At 41.2% G+C, this 20,504-nt stretch overlaps 1 protein-coding gene across 5 annotated transcripts in view; it reads right to left on the reverse strand.

The window, feature by feature from the left end:
- Ap2b1 (adaptor related protein complex 2 subunit beta 1) overlaps nt 1–20,504 on the reverse strand; it is a 105,437-nt gene that overhangs the window by 70,790 nt on the left and 14,143 nt on the right. For all 5 annotated transcript variants that reach the window (XM_032912741.1, XM_032912740.1, XM_032912739.1 and 2 more), the window contains 4 exons: nt 17,748–17,853; nt 13,548–13,683; nt 10,874–11,119; nt 1,703–1,893 (listed from right to left, as the gene is read on the reverse strand). In XM_032912741.1, the coding sequence (XP_032768632.1) occupies nt 1,703–1,893; nt 10,874–11,119; nt 13,548–13,683; nt 17,748–17,853 (679 nt within the window). The remainder of the gene's footprint in view (nt 1–1,702; nt 1,894–10,873; nt 11,120–13,547; nt 13,684–17,747; nt 17,854–20,504) is intronic.

The raw sequence follows: 20,504 nt of genomic DNA on the forward strand, positions 1-20,504 counted from the left end.
CTCTGAAATCAACCTAACTTTGCTAGCTCTTGGGCAACATCCTGAGTGAGCTGCTTACTCTCTTCCTATGGGCATATGGCTGACTCCTGATTTCCACCAGGCCTTTAAAACGAGGTCCACCTTCCTACAGAGACCTTCTTGATTACTGCTCTTTAAGAAAGTATAATTTCAAAAAATAAAGTGAAATCTTGCTGAGTGTGGTGTGCACAGCTCCAACTCTAGTCCATGGGAAGCAGTGGCAGATGGATTTCTGAGTTATTTCCGTGTAATACACAGTTAGTTTGAGGCCAGCGAGGGCTACATAGTGAGATCCTGCCTCAATAAACAAATAAACAAAGAACAAACAGATACAGAGGCAGGAGGGTCACAAGTTTGTGGCCAGCTCATGCTACACAGCATAGACCCTGATTCAAAATAATCAAACTACGTGTGTGGAGGGCAGTCTCTTTCTTTCTTTCTTTCTTCCCCCCTCCCCCCGCAGAAGCTTTTTAGTTTATTTTACCCTCAGAAATTTGCATATCACAGCAGAACATTAAGTCACCGCAGAGCTACTCCTTTGGCTTTTTTCTAATCCTACTCTAAAGTATCTGCCATTCCTTAGAGCCTTACATTAGCTTTAGTAATGAATATGAACTATTAAACAGTTTACGGAATATCCATATTGTGTATACCCTTACTCCCACTCTTTAGAATAAATGGTGCAGGAAGACCATGATTTTTGTCTGTTTGCTGTTCACTCCCAACCTAGAACAGAGCCTAGCACATACAATGGACTTAAGAAATATCTGCTGAATTAATTATTAACTCAGTGAACTAATGAGTGTAATATGAAGGGCCAACAGAAAATAAAACTCTTGGTAAAGTTCTCTCCAGAATATAACATACTTCACTGGTGGAAAGGAACTACCAGCAGCACTAGTTAAGTCTAGAAGGAATTACTTCCCAGACAAGTGAAGAGAACTTACATTCTAGTAGCTTGGAAATCAGCTTCAGCCAGACAAGGAAGGTTCTTATCTACCATAATTAAAATATGTCAACTTTAATGAAGAGCCAGCAATTCTTCAGAAGTACTTTGTCTAATACAGTGCTTTTAAATACAACATGTCAATTTAAAAATTGGTAGGAACTCCAACTTTGTAAAGTGAAATGTACTTATGTACATATGTTAATGACATTCGATAATAAAGTTCTGACAGTCAAAGAACGTTTGCAACAGGGAATGGTGAAAGACTGAGCAGAACAATCAAGACATGTTCTCAAAGCCTTAAATGTAGTCTAACGTGACTTCTATATACAATGGCAAGACACATAGATGTTGCTGACTTTAATATACTTGTCCTAGTAGTAAATTACAGGTATTGTTCAGCTCAATAATGAGCATGATGAAGCTAACAGGATAGACAGTGTGTTATTATAAGGGCACACATTCATCATTTTTGTTTCCCAAATGACCAGGACCTGGGAGACCAGCAACGACATGAGGGAGGCTTTCGCAGAAATATTCATAGAAACAACTAAACTATTTTTGTGTGGGTTAGCAGTTACAATGTGCCTAAGTCCAGTGAGAAAATATGCTAGGGATAGCAATGTCCCCCTAATTTTCTACCTTCCTCAATCTGATAGTCTCTCACGCTAAGAGCAGACATTAGACATTATTCAGTCAGGCAAGACCATCAGCTGATACCCACATAGACAGACTGACCTCTGAGCTTCCCGGTCATCTTTAGGGTTGTAATTAGACAGGCAGTCCAAGATGAAAATCTGGCCCCACTCGGTGCACTCATTCAGGGCTGTGAGCAGCTTATTGATATTCTGAGGGTTCAGATCAAGTAAGTTGCTGTTTGGGTGAGACTCACTGATCTCAGACAATGCTGCTACAGCATTAGCCACCACCTGGGAAAGAAACAGAGAATGACTTTGATACGCTCAGAGAAACCAAACTGACACACAAACAACCTTGGTAGGATCACAGATCTCAAGTCACTCCTAAGCATTCTACCCAGTTGGACAGAAAGAGATGGGCTGCTTTCAAACAGGCACTAACCCAGCATGATAGCATACACAGCTTCCAGGTAGTCAGGCACTCCAGAATTATAGTAATTCATGTATTAGCAGAGTCGCAGATGAGTCACAACTGAAATGTTAACCACTGCAGCAACACTCGAAACTAAAATTATGACGAACCAACAGCTATAAAAAAATGAAGCTAAACTGGGTGTTAGCTCATACCTCTAATCCCAGGTCCTTTTCAGCTTGGAGCTATCACAGCTAGCTAAAAAGTGAAAGCCCCAGGCCAGCCTGGGCTACAGAATGAGACCACACACACACACACACACACACACACACACACACAAATAATAATAATAATACATTAAATAAAAAGTAAAATCTTAATAAATATTTGCCTTATGTAACAGAAAAATTTAGGTCAAATTATACGTGCACATGGACAGCAGGGAGGTGACACTCGACTGTTCAGTATTATCGCACAGCTATGAGCAAGGTAAACGGACCTGAAACTAGAGCTCATTAGTACGCAATGCTTGGGGAACACACAATCTTTGTACCATGCAGTTTGTTCATCTGAAAAACCAGGGAAATTTTAATAGATTAATTTTAACTTGAGAATACAGGTCCAATAATATTAAGAAATTTGGGGGGGGGGCAGGGAGGCTAGATGGCTCAATGGTTAAGAACAGTGGCTGCTCTTTCAGAGGATCCAGGTTCATTTCCCAACGCCTACACAGTAGCTCATAACTGTCTATAACTCTAGTCCAGGAGATCTGACACCCTCACATAAATGCACATAAAATAAAATTAATTATTTACAAAAAAAGTTTATGGGGCTGGGAAGATGGCTCAGCAGTTAAGAGTACTGACTGGGGGTTGGGGATTTAGCTCAGTGGTAGAGCGCTTGCCTAGCAAGTGCAAGGTCCTGGGTTCAGTCCCCAGCTCCGGAAAAAAAAGAAAAAAAAAAAAAAAGAAAAAAAAGAAAAAAAAAAAAGAGTACTGACTGCTCTTCCAGGACACTGGTTCAATTCCCAAGACCCACATGGCAGCCCATGATTATCTGTAACTTCAGTTGCAGGGGACAAGACACTGTTATACAGACATAAATCCAGACAAAATACCAATGCACATAAAATAAAAATAAACTAAATCATTAAAAAAGAAAAAATATTTTTAAAAATTTCCATGCAAGGCATGATGGTGGCACATGCCTTTAATCCCGAGAGGCAGAGGCAGTGTTGAGTTTGAGGACAGCCTGGTCTACCGAGTAAGTTCCAGGGCAGTCAGGGCTACACAGAGTAACCTCGTCTCAAAAACCCAAAAATCATAAAGCCTATACAAATTTACGGTAGTAGTATTACTCTAACTCATCAAGTAAAAACTGAACCTTTTTGCACTTAGATCTCTAAAACTGGAGTGCATTTATATATAATCAATCATGGCATTTCTCTCTGGGCGCCATGCTTTGCCTATATGTACATGTGTACGCCGTGTGCCCCTGAGGCCAGAGGAAGTACTGGGTCCCCTGAAGTGTGGCCGCTAAGAACTGAGCTTGAGCCTCTGAGGAACAGTAACTGCTTTTAACAGTTAAGCCCCTCCTCCAGCCCCCAGTAGCCCTTATGTTAGTGGAGGATGCTTTTCATAAGGATACAGAACTCATCATATGTATTATAGTTCACGAAATTCTACATCCAGTGAAATATGGTTTCCCAATGGACCCTTCCTTTGACACAGTAAGAGGAAAACTGCCAGCCTAGATGAGAAAGCACACTTGCACCTTGATCTACTGATATGGGAACTGTGCAGCTACAAACAAGGTCAGTATCTTAAATAAAAATTATAGGCTATTTTTAATGTAACCGACAATACTTAAGGTTATTCTAAAATTTCAAAAGCACTCATACACAAACACCATAATAAAAATACTACCCGGTTGGGGATTTAGCTCAGTGGTAGAGCCCTTGCCTAGGAAGCGCGAGGCCCTGGGTTCGGTCCCCAGCTCCGGAAAAAAAAAATAAATAAATAAATAAAATAAAAAAATAAAAATACTACCCTATGGCTCTGTATAGGTATGTTTTAAAATATATTTTACAGCAAAGATCGGAGGTTAAGATTAGCATGATAAGGCTGACTATAAATATTTCATAAGCTAAGTGATAGGTATCAAGAAGCAAGCTTTAGCGAGTACATACTTTAAAAAAAATGCTCCCACTACCTTAATTCATAGTTGATTCCTACTAAAGCCCCTGACAAAAGCTTAAGAAACTGAGTTTTACAGTTAAGCAAGAGAAAACCATGATGGCTATAACCTAGATATAGACATCAGTTTTACTGACCACACTGTCAAGGTAATCTACAGAGCATACCAATCATGGCAGTAAACACAGAAAGCAGGTATCGAAGAGACAGTTTAATTTAGCAATATCCATCATTATGTAGAAAACAGAAACAGAATTCCCTTGAGCTATAGTCCCAGATGAAAAGAACCTGATTTATTTAGTAAATATTATAAGACACTACGTTGCCACAAAACAAATCAGACGGACTATATCATCTGTGACAACACACATTAGCTTCTTCTCAAATGCCTTTGCTCACTCCATAATCATGCATGAGATTCATAACGCTAGGATACATAAAGAATGAAACAATGCCTGTGACCCCAGCATGGGAGGTGGAGGTAGAAGGATCAGTGGTTCAAAGTCATCTTCAGTCATGTAAGAAGTTTGAGGCTGGTCTGGGGAACATGAGACCCTGTCTGAAAACAAACAGCAGCAGCAGCCCACCCCAAAAAACAATAATCATTTCCAGATACTTCACGTGCAGAGGAAACATCTCCCATGCATAGCATGCTTAACTTTATTTTAGAATAAAAAAATCAAAATGTCGTATGTCGCCTGCTTATTTTGACTGCTTTGTCAATGCATCCAATCATGGTTATCAATCCAAAACGAACCTCCTACCATAACCATTTCTGTTCATGTATCCCCCTGTCTGTGTGTGTGTGTGTGTGTGTGTGTGTGTGTGTGTGTGTGTGTGTGTGTGTGTGTGGTGTTTAAAGTTAAAATACAAGGTTTGGTAACAGAAAATGTAAAAACCATGAGCACTGAAGGAAGTAGAAACATGGAAGACCAGGATACCAAATACACTGAGGATTTAGAATCCCCGTTACAATTACAGGCCATTAGAAATTAAAGCAAGTGTGTAATGCAGGGGATGAAGTGTAAGCTCTGATGCTTAAATAGGCAATGTGTAATCATTAGCATATAAGAAATCATATAAGAAAGCAAATACTGCAGAGTCAGTCCAATAAAGACATACAGAATGATCAGATGAGAGGACTGTGTTGATCAAAGCCTGAGGGAAGAAGGTGTCACTGCTCAAATCGCCAACCAAGTGACAGGGCAGATGAGCCACCCACTCTCCCAGCCTGCAGCAGACTTCCTGTCCTCTAAAGCTCCCAAAGGTGACTTCTACCCCTCTGCTGTCATCTTCCAATCAATTCAGACTCTTGGGCTTCCAGAAATCACCCAAGGCAAGCCCAAGATGGAGTGTTTCGTATTCTCATGGTTAGTGAATCATGCTTCCCACAGTGATGAACCTGAAGTCTGTTACACTGCATCTGAGGCAGATGAAGAAAAAGACTCAGGGAAAGTGGGCAGCTGCTGTTCACCAGGCCTCTTTCTTGTCAAAGTTTCTACTATCTGTATTTCTTTGAAATTTTGGACAATGGTGCCTGTTTTGGAAAATAAAGTGGAAAGATAAAGCACTAAGTACTAAGTTAAGAGTTCCCTTCTTCCCAAAGAACCTTCTCCAAAGAACAATACAATATCGGTTTGGGACTTAGGGGCAAGTCCCCAAAGAGCAAGCTCAATCTTGGCAGCAAACATCCTGGTATCCCAACAGTGACATAAAAGTGATACCTTACTCGCAGTGTCACTGTGTTTCAGAACTGTTAAGACAAGTCTAATACTTCCTCCCTGAAAGATTACCCTTTATCTTAGGAACACTGCTATAATCTCAGAAAAAGAAAGAGAATGTAAGAAAAAAAAGACCTTAAGGAAGTTTTCTCTAAAAGTAAATTTATAGCCAAGTGTGGTAGTACACACCTGTAATCCTGGCATTCATGATGTAAGGACAGGAAAACCAGAAATTTAGAGCTGGCTTTAAGGAGCCCCTGTCTCAAAAAAACAAACAAAACAAAACAAAACAAAAAAACAACCAACCAACCAACCAAACAAACAAACAACCCAGAGTGGGAGAGGAAAGAAAACTGAACTTTCTTGATACACAAACTGATTAAAACATTGGCATCCAGGGCTGGAGAGATGGCTCACCAGTTAATAGGCTGCTCTTCTAAAGAACCTGGGTTAGATCCCCAGCACTCACATGGGTGCTAACAATCACACACACACACACACACACACACACACACATCCACATCCACACCCACCACCCCCACCCCCCCACACACACACACACGGGAGGGACTGCACATGGAGGCAGTGGCAGGCAGATCTCTATGAGCTCAAAGCCAGCCTCGTCTACAGAGTAAGTTCCAGGACAGTCAAGGCTACCTAAAAAAAAAAAAAAATCCTGTCTTAAAAAACAAACAAACAAAAACAAAACAAAACAAAAAGGTCTCTCTATGTAGCTGTCCTGGAACTGTCTATACAGACGAAGTGGTCTCAAATTCATAGAAATTCACCTATCTTTGCTTCTGAAGTGTTTGGATTAAAGACATGCATTAACCGGGCCTGGTCTAATTTTTTATATAAAAAATGTTTTATTTTTAAAAGTCTCTCTCTCTCTCTTTCTCTGTGTGTGTGTGTGTGTGTGCTTGCGATTGGGGGATCCTCAGAGACAAGAAATGGGTGTAGGAGTCCCTGAGTTGCAATTACAAGCAGTTATGACATAGATACTGCTCAATTGGAAGAGCAGTGCACACCCTTAACCACTGAGCGCCCTCCAGCCTGTACACTCCCATCTCTTGAGGGCAGTCTCTCTCCTTTTCAGAAGAGGAAACAGGAAGATTAAGCGGCATCAGCATAGACCCAGTATCAAACAGACAGCTAGGACACTGTGAGTCAGCTTCAAATACAGCAGTGAAACCAACTACAGGAAAATGAGGTGAGTAGTAACCCCAAAAATGACAGAAGAGAAGATTACTTCCAGCAAGGCACACCAATGCTAGTCTCAACTGACATAACTCCAAGGGTTGCCAGCTCTTGACTGACATTTTATTCTCAGATCAGAAGATTCTGAAGTCATTTCTGCATGTTGTGCTGCTTCCTCTCTAGGAAGCCCTTGTGAACTGAGGACTCTAAGAACACTGTGGTAGAATCTCTCCAAGTAGTCGTCCTTTTAGACCTCATCTCTGAAGGTGCAGTGCTGCCACCTTGTGGGACAGCCTGAGAAAAAATGGAACAAAATCACTCGAGCAAAGAGTAAAATTTCATGCCCATCTTTAGATAAAGAAGACAGATATTTCATAGTAACAGTACACAGATAATTAAAAGACTTTTATGTATTCAAAATGTATACTATTCTGTAAAAATGAAACATACCTAGGTGTGTGGGGTAAGCATACACTAAAACTTAATTCTTTATAAATATCCATGAAGGTAGCAGTCTTGATTGGGTTTGGGACTCAGAACCAGGATGGAATCCTGGCTGTGGCACACTAGCTGCACCGCATTGAGACAGCTCGATCTCTTAAGTGCACATATTAAACTCTAACATGGAACAGCTTCTACCTCAGACAGATGGGACAACTGAGTGGAATATTTTACATGAAAGCATCTATCATTGTGCCTAGCATACGGACACTACAAATTAAATTTCTCTTTCCAGACAACACCGAGCGGCAGTAAGCCTCTGGAGCTTCTGTAGTGAGCTGGAGCTGGTACGTGAGGGCTCTGACACTGGACCTCTGATGTTACTGACCGCTCATGCACTTGGTCTACCTGTTATTAGCATCTGATCTCACCATAAGAGAAAACTAGGGCGCAAATTCTAGCATTTTACTTTAGGTTACTTTTCAGTAATTGTAATACTGTGTTTAAGATTACAAAGTAAAAGGTACACTAAGGGTAAAAAGTAGGGTTCCAGATCAGAAGGTGGCATCTGTGTGTTTCCTGGCTACCTGAGGATGCCTCTTTCACCTCTGCACTCTGGGCCCCTCTGCAGCAGCACCAAAGAAAACGTCATCACCACCGAGAAAGCTCCCGGGAAGGCAGGTGTCTGGTCAGCAAGGAGACACCTCATTTGCTTTCTAATGCTGACACATGCTCTAGGGAAGGCTATAACACACAGACAAGAAATGGTCTAGTGGGTTGTGAAGAAAAAGACCCCAGTGGGAGAGACCACCCAGCACGGGTGACTTTCTCATAAACCTACCAAGTACTGTAATTTTTTTCTGTAAATCTCCTCAAACATATTTTTTAAAATCTTTCCAAATCAAATTTGGTGTTTATAAAAGCAAATTAAAGAGTGTCAGCAATAGTCAGGAGTGATAGCAATCCCAGCTCTCACAAGGCCGAGAGAGCGAGGCTAACAGTTCACGGCTGACCTAGGCTGCATAGTAAACGCCAACACAATCCGGACTGTGCAGTGAAAACGGACGAAGACGATGATTCTCAGGAACATCAGTTTGCTATACACGATGATGATAAAGTAAAACTTCAATAGAAACTATCCAGCAATGCCTTCAATGCCAGGCAATGAAGGAAACAAGTAGGATTAGAATACAGTGATAAGTTACTGGATCTGGCAATGATAAAGTCCATTATTATATTTGCATGAAAAGTGTTATGTTCTGCATAAAACACCAGCCCTTTCCTCTGCAGAGAAAGTTTGAACAGACCAGGCAAGTTAGGCATGTATGCTCTCAGATGATCTGATAAAGATCTTCTAGGGTTTCAAACCCCATCCCCTCCACCAAAAACAAACAAACAAAAACCCTGACTGCTGTGCTTCCAGCCCTTACACCTAGAGTTTAATAGGTTACATAAGGAAGAATTTACATGAGTCTGAAATACTTTTTCCCCTTCCACCTAGAATTGCTTATAGGAGTTAAAATTTATTTTTTGCCCCAACCCATTCTTAGCTCTATTGAATATTTAATAGGGTTCCACAGGGTGGAAATTCTGCCTACCTAGCTGGTGCTCAGGTGACAGGCGCTTGATCCTTGGAAGCCACATGGAGGGAGAAGAGACCCACAGCACACCATGGCACACATGTACCTCAATTCACACAAACACACCTCAAAACACACATACACCTCAACACACACCCTCACAAATTAATTAATTAAAAAAGCACAGATTAGTATTGCCAAAAAGCCTCTTTACTTACGAATCTTTTTAAAAGGGTGCCAGGGAGTGAAAATAAAATTCACCAAAAGCAAAATCAAAAATCAAAAATCAAAACAAAACAAAACAAAAAAACAGTGGCAGGGTGTGGTGGTGCACGCCTTTAATCCCGGAAGAGGCAGGAGAATCTCTGTGATTTCTAGGCCAGCCTGCTCTACAACTCAAGTCCAGGACAACCAGGGCTACACAGAGAAACCCTATCTTGAAAAAAAAAAAAAAAAAAAGGGGGGGGTGTCACCTTCCAATCCATCTGATGATACTTTATCAGAAGTCATTGCCCTTCCACATCTACTTCTAATCTGACAAAGTGGCTGAAGACTCCTGACTGATACTCAGCACGGCCTGTACCCTTAGAAAGTATAAGGTATACGCTTCCTCCTTTGACTTTCTGCTACTCTAGAAGGATAATAAAGCGAAAGCCAGAGAAAGATGAACAAGTAACACTTCAAAGAACAGATTTGAACAGAATTTTTGCCAGGAAAAGATGAAAAGATGACACCTGTTTCAGGCAAATTCTAACATTCTCTCTCTCTCTCTCTCTCTCTCTCTCTCTCTCTCTCTCTCTCTCTCTCTCCATATATATATATGAATGAATGAATTCAGCAATAAAAAATAACTTAATGTTACTCACTGACTATCTCTTACTATAATTCATCTTCAAAGAAATACTGTACCAGACAAGAATTATTTAGCAGGCTGTGATGACCTACGCCTATGCTGAGGCGAGGTAGCAAAACTTTGTCTCAAAAAAGAAAAAAAAAAAAAGTCACGTGGTGATGGCATATGTCTGTAATCCCAGCTCTGAGAGATGGAGGCAAGAAAACAGGAGTTCAATGCCAGCTACATAACAGGTTAGAGGCGATCCTAAATACTGAAACCTTATTTCAACACACAGACAGAATGTTGAGGGATAAACTCTAAAGTAAGTGGGCAAAAATCCTCCATGTTCTTAGTACCAATCTCTCAATTTAAACAAGTTTAATCTAGTAATCATTGGGGACGCAATCTCCTTTTATCATATAAACAAGATTTTAAGATGTCAAGAAGGAAACAAACTCACACCCTGAAGTGGGACTGTAGTTCAGAAACAGCATACTTACACAAGGCTCCGGGTTTAGTCCTCAGCACTGACCAGACCAAATGAATGCAAAACTAAAAACTGTAAGTGCTATGTTCTGGCTGCTAAGTACATAGAACACAACCATTTTCTACCCTAGAGTTCTTTGAGAGTTCATTACAATAGTTGGTCAGTAAAACTTACTTTGATGCAGTTTTAGAAGAAATGACCACAAACGACTACCTGAAAAAACTAATCCTAAAAACAAAACAAAATCACCTAGGGATATGACGTATACAAGCTATACATCACACAAAACTATTCCCCACAAGTACCCAGTAGTCAATGTCTCCAACACAATGCTTGTGTTAAGCATGCCTTGAAAAGGGCTCACTTTAAATGCGTCTCTCTCTGTAAAAGTAGAAAGTATTACCATTGGGTTTGAATCTGCTATGAGATCCCGCAGAGAATCCAGAAATCCCTGATCTTCCACCATCTGGGCATTGATATCATGGAGTTTTGCCACGCATACTGCTGCTGTTTTCCGAACATAGGGGTCTTCGTCCTTCAAGCACTTGCGGAGGGGTTCACAGAGATACTCTGTAATCTTGTCCACCCGGATGCATCCCATGGTTCTAACTGCCAAGGCTCGAATCAAAGGATTGGGATCTTCACAATCCTAACAGAACAACAACAACAAACCAAGCACATGAATACAAGGTGATTACAAGTAAACATTACAGCTGACATAAACCATAACCCATGGTTCTAGTATATTCTACATAAGAATCCAATCTCTTGGTACTCCTTCCTTTCCTAATGGTCTTAGTTGTCTGCTCAAGAACCTAGAAAGAATTTATTTATTTATTTTTTTTTTAAAGAAACTTATCAGGGCTAGAGAGGTGGCTCAGAGGTTAGGAGCACTTGTTCTTGAAGAGGACCCAAGTTTGATTCCAAGCATCTACATGGCAACTCACAACTATCCATAGTTACAGTTCAGGGGATCTGATGCCCTCTTCTGGTCTCCATAGGCACCAAACATGTGTATAGACATGGATACAAACAAAACACTTACACACATCAAATAAAAGATTTATGAATGTATGCAGGTGTCATATGCTTACTTGTGAACACACGCCCACAGAGGCCAGGAAAGGGTGTTGGAGCCCCTGAAGGTGGAGTTACTAGGGGTTATGAATTACCCCATGTTGGTGCTGGGAACAGAACCTGGGTCCTCTGCAAGAGCAGCAAGTGCTTTTAACCACTGAACTATCTCTGCAGCCCCAGAAGAAATCTTCTAAGTGCTGTATACACACAATGAGGAAAGGTCCAATAGGATTAGATCTTGGGCAAGGCAAAAGCCTAGGAAGTTGGCACAGTCATTCCTAGAACTAGTGAATTTGCCCTAAGAACAGAAAGGATCTTTTTCTTCTATTCTTTGTCAGGAAAAAAAAATACAACACAGACAGAATACTGACAAAGAATACTTTCTTCAAATACCTATATCAAAAATGTATTCAGTCTGGACAAAGTGGCGCATGCCTTTAATCTCAGCACCCAAGAAGCAGAGGCAGGTGGATCTCTGAGTTTGAAGTCATCCTGATCTGCATAGTGAGATCCTGTCTCAAGCAAAACAACAACAAATCTTTAAAAAACAAAACAAAAAGACAAAAAAAAGGAAGGAAGGAGAGAAGGAAGGAAGGAAGGAATGCAGGCAAGCAAGTAAGCCAACAGTAGTGGTGCAAGCCTTTAATCCCAGCACCATGGAGACAGAGGTAGATGGATCTCTGTGAGTTTGAGGCCAGCTGGTCTATATAGCAAGTTATAGGCTAGTCAGGGCTGAACAATGAGACTCTGTCTCAAAAAGAAGAAAGAGGGAAAAAAATCCTACAAAAAGAAAGTATTTTTCAGTTCAAATTCAAACAGAAGTTAATTCTGGAACTGTCTGATGTTTTTCAAGGGTGGAGTATGTTTCAAACAGAAGGCAGTATTAATAAACGGCTCACCACAGCTAGTGACAGAGAGCTCTGACCACTCAGTTGCAGTAAGGAGACTTTGGATGAGTGCTTATTTGGGTTTTCTGGACAGGATCTCGGGTTACTAGGCTGGCTTTAACTCACCAAGCGTGGCTGTCAGTTTTTAAAGATGTCCAGTAGTGGTGACAGATGTTAGCCAGGGGTGCAGCACTTGTGTGTAAGTCTAACACATGTGTGGTTGGAACAGAATGAGAAGAGGTCGAAGCAGAAGGACTGTGCGTTCAGAGTCAAGTAAGACCCTCTTTGAGGGCAGAAAGCAGGGGAAGGGATTGAGATCCTACTGCTCTTATTCTAACAAACACAAGCATGAGAATGAAGCTGAGACAGGGGGCTGGGATCAGAAGTGCTTTATTTACAGGGAATATAAATTAAACAAGTGGTAATTTATCAGCAACTATTTAAAAATCACAAGATGAGTATTTATTATACTATGTGAATATTTTTAAATTTCTATAATAAAAAATACTTAATCACAGACTGAAAGGGGACTCAGAAGTTAAAAGCACTTGCTGCTTTTCTAGAGGATCTGGTTCAGTTCCTAGCACCTATGTTGGGGTTTACAACCTGCAACTTAAGCTTCAGAGAATCCAACTCGTTTTTTGGCCTCTACACTCATACACGTTCACAAACAAATAACAATAAACCATGCATGTTGGTTTCACCGCTGTGAAGCCTGCTGAACCAAAGACAAGTAGCACCTCCTAGAGCAGCAGCACTTCCTAACTTTCATGAAGACCAAACAACTCCTCAGGGAACAATATGACAGTGTGTCTACCCTCTATGAGCAAGCAACTAACAATATGCTCAACTGTCCAACCTGTTAGCCTTGGAGGGTAAACATGAGGTTTTACCTGGCAAGCGTGGACGTACCAAGCCCCACCAAGAGAAGGTCTGTCCCATGGTTTCAGTATCCCAGTGTCGAGAACGCTTACAAGAACTCTGTTGCTCACTGCCAGGAGCTCATCCCTCAAAACACAAGCTGCTTATTTGCAATGCAGAGACAAACTACATCAAACATCACCTCTGAAAAGGTTACATGAGATAGAGAAGACTCAGTCCTCGGGATACTACCTTCACAAAGCTGTTGACAGCCATGATGGCCATGTCTGGCTGACTCTTGGCATAGTTCATCAGATACAGGTACACAAGCTTCTTTAGTTCCAGGTTGTCAGTCTGCATGCAGTTCACCACATCTGGGAAGAGAGAGCTGAGGAGAAGAGAACTGAGTGAGTAAAGCGGTATCTGTGCCTGAGCTGTTACACAGATGACAAAGTGACAGTCTTGGCTTCCAGAACGATTTGACATGAGGACAATGGTTGAGTGTTGATAATTCATTTTCATGGAAATGAGTAACTAAAAAAATAAGAAGTACTATTATTGGCTGCCAAGTTTCTAAATTGTTTGGTTTTATAGTGTATAGGTCAGGACCTTGTGTGCAGTAGGCAAGCACTTTAAGCTACTTCAGCCCTCTCAATAGTTTTTATGGAAGGGAAAAAATTTGAGAATATGGAAGGAGCCCAACAAGTGCCGACAACACAAGCCCCACCTTGCCCCACATATGCCTTCAGACTGAATCCACCTCCTGTCTAGTTGCTCTAGATTCTTTTTTCAAAAATGGAGATAAAGCCCAGGGCCTCACACAGGATAGGGAAGTGCTCTGCCACTGAGCTATATCCCAAACCCTGGGGTTATTTTAAAATGAATCATACAAAGTATATTTCCTATGAGCCACAAGCTTAGCACTGGGCTCTGAGTCAGGGTCAGGCTATGTATAGTTTATGCTGACCCGAAACTTACTGTGTAAGCCCAGAGACCTTGCACTCCCTATTCTCCTACCTCAGCTTCCCAGTGCTGAGATTTCAGATGTGCACCATGACAGCCAGCTTCTGGTATACTGTTCCGTCTATAATCATCTAGGCATACTCCAAGAAAAATAATTACTTTATCAACACCCTCCCCAAAACAGCAATTTCCACATCAACTCACTGTGGTACCAAAGCATTCCAACAGTTACACTGTTAAATGAACACTTTCTTCCACTGTTGACCAGGAGGAATTAAGTAGGTCCTAAGTCCCTGTAATGTGAGCCTACGATCTCCAGTGTTTCTATGCTTTCTCAAGTGTTCAAGTTTTAAATTCGTAATCAAGATCTGGAATCAGTCAGTTCTCCAAGGTAACCTGATTTCCTTTTAGTAGAATATATGAAGATATTTACTTTTATTCAGCATTATGCATTTACAAATTGGGGCATAGTCAAACATAAATGGTCTGCCCACTTCCCAAGTACTAGCCATCTCTTCATAATTTACCACTTCCCTATAAGGAAAGAAATGTCTATCTACACTCAAAAGTAGCATCACTAGCATAAAAAGATTGAAGTTCCAAGTTTGGATTCTAAAATAAGCCATATTTAAAAAACAGAACTATAAAGTTAGCAAATAGTCTTCCCTTACTAAACTACCTTACAGATCCCAAATATTTCTACATGTCTTATAAATATAAATATATAAAAACCAAATTAATTTCAGTATATTTCACATAGTATGAGTCTTGTACACACAGAAAGCAGAATAGAGAACCTGTGTTTTATGTCCTACACATGAAGTGTTTTTTGTAATTATTTAAGTGTATCTGCATGTGCAGGTGGAGGTCAGAGGACAACCTTTGAGTGTCAGTTCTCTCCTTGAATCATGAGGCTCATGGAGAGTGATTTCAGGTCACCAGGCGATCTCTCTGGTCCAAAAGAAGAAAGTATTTACAAAAGGGTAGATGGGCTGCAAATTCAAAAAGAACCTATCATATCTCCAATGAACCTCTTGACTTCCATTCTGGAGAGTAGGCAATTATTTCCTTAGCTTGTCTGTGTGGTACCAGGTATAGCTTTGTACACATGGAGGTGACTGAAACTCGGCCTTTTCTTTTGTCTAAGAGAAGGTGCAGACACAGAGCGGCTGCAACACCAGTTAGTAATTATAAAGCCTTATCTCACAGTGTGCTTAGCAGTCCTAAGTACTGCTAACAGCCCACACAAGAAGACTAAAGCTTGGAACAATGGTGCATGCTTGTAACCCCAACATCTAGAAGGCTGAGGCAGGAAGACTGCAAGCTCAACGCCTGTCTGTACTTCATGGAGAATTCAAAACTGGCCTCAGTAATGTAGTGAGACCCTCTCTTAAAATAAAGAAAGAGGGCTGGGAAGGAGTTTAGTAATAAGGGGTTTGCCCAGCATAAGCGAGGTCCTAGGTTCAATCTCCAGTACCAACAAGGAAAAATTGTAGTATATTTCAAAAGTTTATGATTATTACTTTAAGTGGAATAACACTTCCAAATTTTCTCAGTTTTTTCCTTTCAGAATGCCAATAGGTATGACCCACATGAATGAAAGTTTTCTGGAGATCTGGGGGAAGTGGATGCTGAAAGAAGGGCTCTTGAGACCAAAAAGCTGAGAGCTGTCCCTATAAGCATCAGAAATCCAGATAACAGCAGTGGGACAGGAGATCAACTTCCGATGCTCCTGATGCCCTAAGATAGGGTTCTGCGTCCTGTTTCACATGTTAGCTTGGGCTGCTGCTATGCAGAATTCAAAGATTGGTAAAATGTTTTAAGAGGCCAAGATAATAAATATTTTAGACTTACTAGACCAAGGATCCACTTAAATTAACAAACATTAGCCAGGTTTTGTAACATACACTTTTAATCCAGCACATGGAGGGCAGAGACAGGTGGATCTCTGTGACTTCAAAGCCAGCCTGATCTACATAGTGAGTTCCAGGACAGCCAGGGCTACATTATAGACTTTGTCTCAAAATAATATAAATTAAAATAAATAAGCTTATTTTCTAAGTTATTTTAAAGTGCTATTTTTATTATTGTGAAGATGGCAGTGTTTTACATCTCATCTACTGTTTGTGCATGCTAGAGCACATGTTGAGGTCTGAGACAAGACACAAAATGCTTCTCTGCTGGGTTCTGGGGAACTAACAGGTCATTAGGCTCTGCAGCAAATGACTTTACCCACTGAGCCATCAGTCCCTTGTTTACACACTCAAAAGTCTCTATAGCACCTTCTTAAATAGAAACAGCTGAATTCTCATGTCACTACCCCTGCTGGGGAACGTTTTAGATGACATATAAGAAGAAAATACAGCTTCCTATAAATATAGGAGTTGGAAAACGAAGAAATAGTTTAGTATCTTTTCAAAATAAATGGATATTTATTATAAATACGTATTTATTTTTTATCTTATTTGCAGTAGTGTTTTGCTTGCATATATGTATGTACATACATGTATGCCTGATGCCTAAGGAGGTCAGCAAAGGTGCTGAGAGTGCTGGACTCCTGGGTGTTGGGAACTGAACCTAGGTCCTTTTCAAGAGCAACAAGTAATGTTAACCACTGAGCCATTTCTCCAGTGCCCTAATAAGAGTATATTAAAAACACAGCTTCAGTAGTACACACACACACACACACACACACACACACACACACACACACACACACACACACACACACAGAGGCACATATTCAGGAATAGGCATACACACACACACACACACACACACACACACAGAGGCACATGTACACACACAATTTTTTTTTTAAGAAAGGAAAACTGTGCTGGCAGGATGGCTCAGCTGGTAGACTGCTTACACACGGACCAGATGACCTGGACTTACTGTGGGACTCCACAAATGGCAGGAGAGAACAGACTTGAGAGCTGTCCTCTAACTTCCACAGGCATACACACATATACAATGTTACTGCATCATGGACAAGAGTCCTGAATGAACTGCTCTTTTTCTCATAACTTCTTTTTTTCTTTGTGTGAAAAACAGAATGACTGTCCTAGCCAGCATACTGCCTGGAGACATAGTAAGGTGGTGGCACTTCTTACTATCACTTCTTATTATCACAGAAAAGCTCAGAATGGTAAAAGGGCAAAGAGAATCGAGAGTTATAATAGCTCTTATCTCATGGGCCTATGAGAGGGCCTTACGAGGCTGCACTTCAAACAGCTTACAAATCACAGGAGTGAAAATTAACGGTCAAGGGAACGTTGGGAGTGCTGGTTCCCACCCTGAATCCAACGACAGAACGTGCAGATGCAAAGCTAAGAGCACTGACCTAAGCCAATTAAAGAGTAGGTGAACTCACCGTATTTTTATCATCTTTTAAAACTACTTCAGGCAATGGATTTCTACATCGTCTAGAAAAGCAGTAAGGGCTACGACACGGGGTCTGAGTGTCCACAGGGCAAGAGCCATCCTTACCTCACATCCTTCCCCACGGTCATAGCAGCAATCACTTTCTTCACAGCCTCCTTCCTCTTTTCTTTCTTTTCATTGTTGAGTTCAGCTTTTAATTCAAAGATTTCTCCTAAAAGAGATGAGAACAAACAGGGATGGTCTCGGGACTCCAGAATGGGCAGAATACTGCGATAGAAAAATGACATCAGGATAGCAAGGCAGCCACTGAAGTAAGGCTATTTTAAAATCATGAGATGCGCAATTCAAAGCCCCAGAATGTTAACTGACCACCGACAAAGACTCCATCAATAAATTCTTAAAGCCTTTAAATTGTGGTCTTTAAAAGGCAGCACAGATCCTACTTTAGAAAGCAGAAGAGCAAGCAAAAGTAACGCTCACTGCAACAGCATTGGGAAGGGCAGACTTTACAGACCTGAGAAGAAAAGACACGAAGGTAGGCAGCTGGCTTGGAAATCAGTGTTTACAAACTAAAAGAGATACAACTTTACAGATTAATAAATTAAGCTCAAAAATCAGTTTATTACTTACAAAATTGGGCTTGGCATTCCCCTGCCCCTCTCAAGATTTATTTATGTTTTAATTTTTTGCCTGCATGTATGTCTATGCACCACATGCATGCCTAGTGCCCTCAGAGGGTAGAAGAGGTGTTGAGTGCCCTGGAAAAGTTATGGGCAGTTGTGAGTCGCTATGTGGGTGCTGGGAACCAAACCCAGGTCCTCTGGAGCCATGCCTCCAAGCCCCAGCATTCACTTCCTGGCTTCAGTTCCCAGCACCCACATGGTAGCTTATAACTGTTCATAACTCTAGCTCTTTCTCAGCCCTTTGGCTAAGATCAGGTGTAGTATAACTCTAGTTCCAGGGACCCTGATGGCCTCTTGCCTCTGCAGGCACCAGGCACACATACATATTCATGCAGAAAAACACTTACATACATAAAAATAGTCATTTCTTTAAAGGACAACTTTGGGGAGCTGGTTCTCTCCTTCCACCTTGTTAAGATGGTCTTGTTTCTGGGCTGTGCTATACACTCTGAATGATTCTCCTGTCTGCCTCCCATGCTGAAGGAGGAATAATGGGATTACTGATACATACAACACCACATCGAACTTTACTGTGTGGGTTCCAGGGATAGAACCTAGATAGTCAGGCTTATATAGCAAACACTTTTCCCTCCTGAAGTATCTTACCAGACTACGAGATGATCAAAAATATCAATGCTTTACTCTAGCCTGGTCCAAATGAACTGGACTGTCAAGAGCTTTTAGTTTGTACATGATCTTAACGTACAAGGCACAGTTAAGTCAGAAAGAAAAATCATCAGTCTAGTGCTATAGTGGCATGGCTGGTATGGGGTAATAATCCACTTTCCAACAGGATTGGAAGTCCACTCACAGGAGAGAATTCGTGCTCGGTACTTGTGATGGTTTCAATGAAAATGTCCCCATAGATTCACATGTTTGAACACTTGGTCCTCAGTTGATATAACTATTTAGGGAAGGCTTAGGATGTATGGTCTTGATGGCAGAAGTGTGTTGCTCAGGGAGGGCCTTTGGGGTTTCAAAAGGTGTCATTCCACTGTTCCCTCTCTGCTTCCTGTTTGTGGATCTGGATGTGAACTCTTAGCTGCTGCACATGGGCCACAGCTGCCTGTCTGCATGTCATGATGGGGACGCACTCCTATCCCTCCGGAATGTTAAGTCCCAAAGAAACCCTTCCTTCTATAAGTTGCCTTGGTCATGTTATTTTGTCCAACAATAGAAAAGAAACTAATACAGTACTAGAAACCTGGTCAAAAGCCCATGGCCCAGGAGGTTATAGGCCCTAGTGGGCCATCTATCACTGTTATTCTGCTGAATGATCATGTTGTCCAACTGCTTCCCACATACATACACTTATACTCAGAGATTAGTGTTGTTCTCAACCTCCAACAGAATTATTCCAATTAGGCAGTGGTTGGTTAATGCAGAATCAAAATTATTCTAAGTGCTGAGAATGAGTGAGTGGCTGAGTCCTCAGTCCTAACTGGAACATCTGTATCAACCACCTCACCTGCCCCACGTCTCAGAGACTATCACTGAGGAAGGGGTAGTGGAGACAGTGTGTGAGCTGGCGTGTAGGAAGGAGGGTTATGAAATGCTGTTCTGTACATTAGATGGCCATTGCATTCATTAACTCACAGTACCTATGGCTATGTGCACAACAACAAGCCAGTCAACATTAAAGCATGGACAGGGGAAGGGCTCACAAGGCTCAAGCCCTAGTTTAGGGGCTCATGGTGGCTGCTGGGAGGGAGAGAACCATTATTCTTTGGGGATGTGGCCACTGGCAGATTGTCCAAGCTCTACTAGATGAATGGGCATGAGAGAGGCACTAATTGGGTTCAGCAGATTAAATAAATAAATAAATAAATAAATAAATAGCATGAAGTTGGAATGGGACATGTTGGGAAGAACTGGAGAAGGAAGTGGATGCTGGATATGAACAAAGTACATTATATATATGAAATATAAATATATATATGAAATTCTCAATAAATATATATGGACTGGTGAGATGGCTAAAGGTTAAAGGTGCTTCAGAACCAACTTCTGAAAATTGTCATCCGACTTCCATATATACTATGGTGTGTGTGTGTTTGTGTGCACATGCACACACTAAATATAGTACGAAAAAAAAAGCACTACCTAGTGAGTAGTTTAATAAGTTATTTGGCCCAGCACGGTGGCACACATCTGTAACCCCAACATTCAGGAGGCAAAG

The sequence above is a fragment of the Rattus rattus genome, chromosome 9 (assembly GCF_011064425.1).
Source record: "Rattus rattus isolate New Zealand chromosome 9, Rrattus_CSIRO_v1, whole genome shotgun sequence".
Lineage (NCBI taxonomy): Eukaryota > Metazoa > Chordata > Mammalia > Rodentia > Muridae > Rattus > Rattus rattus.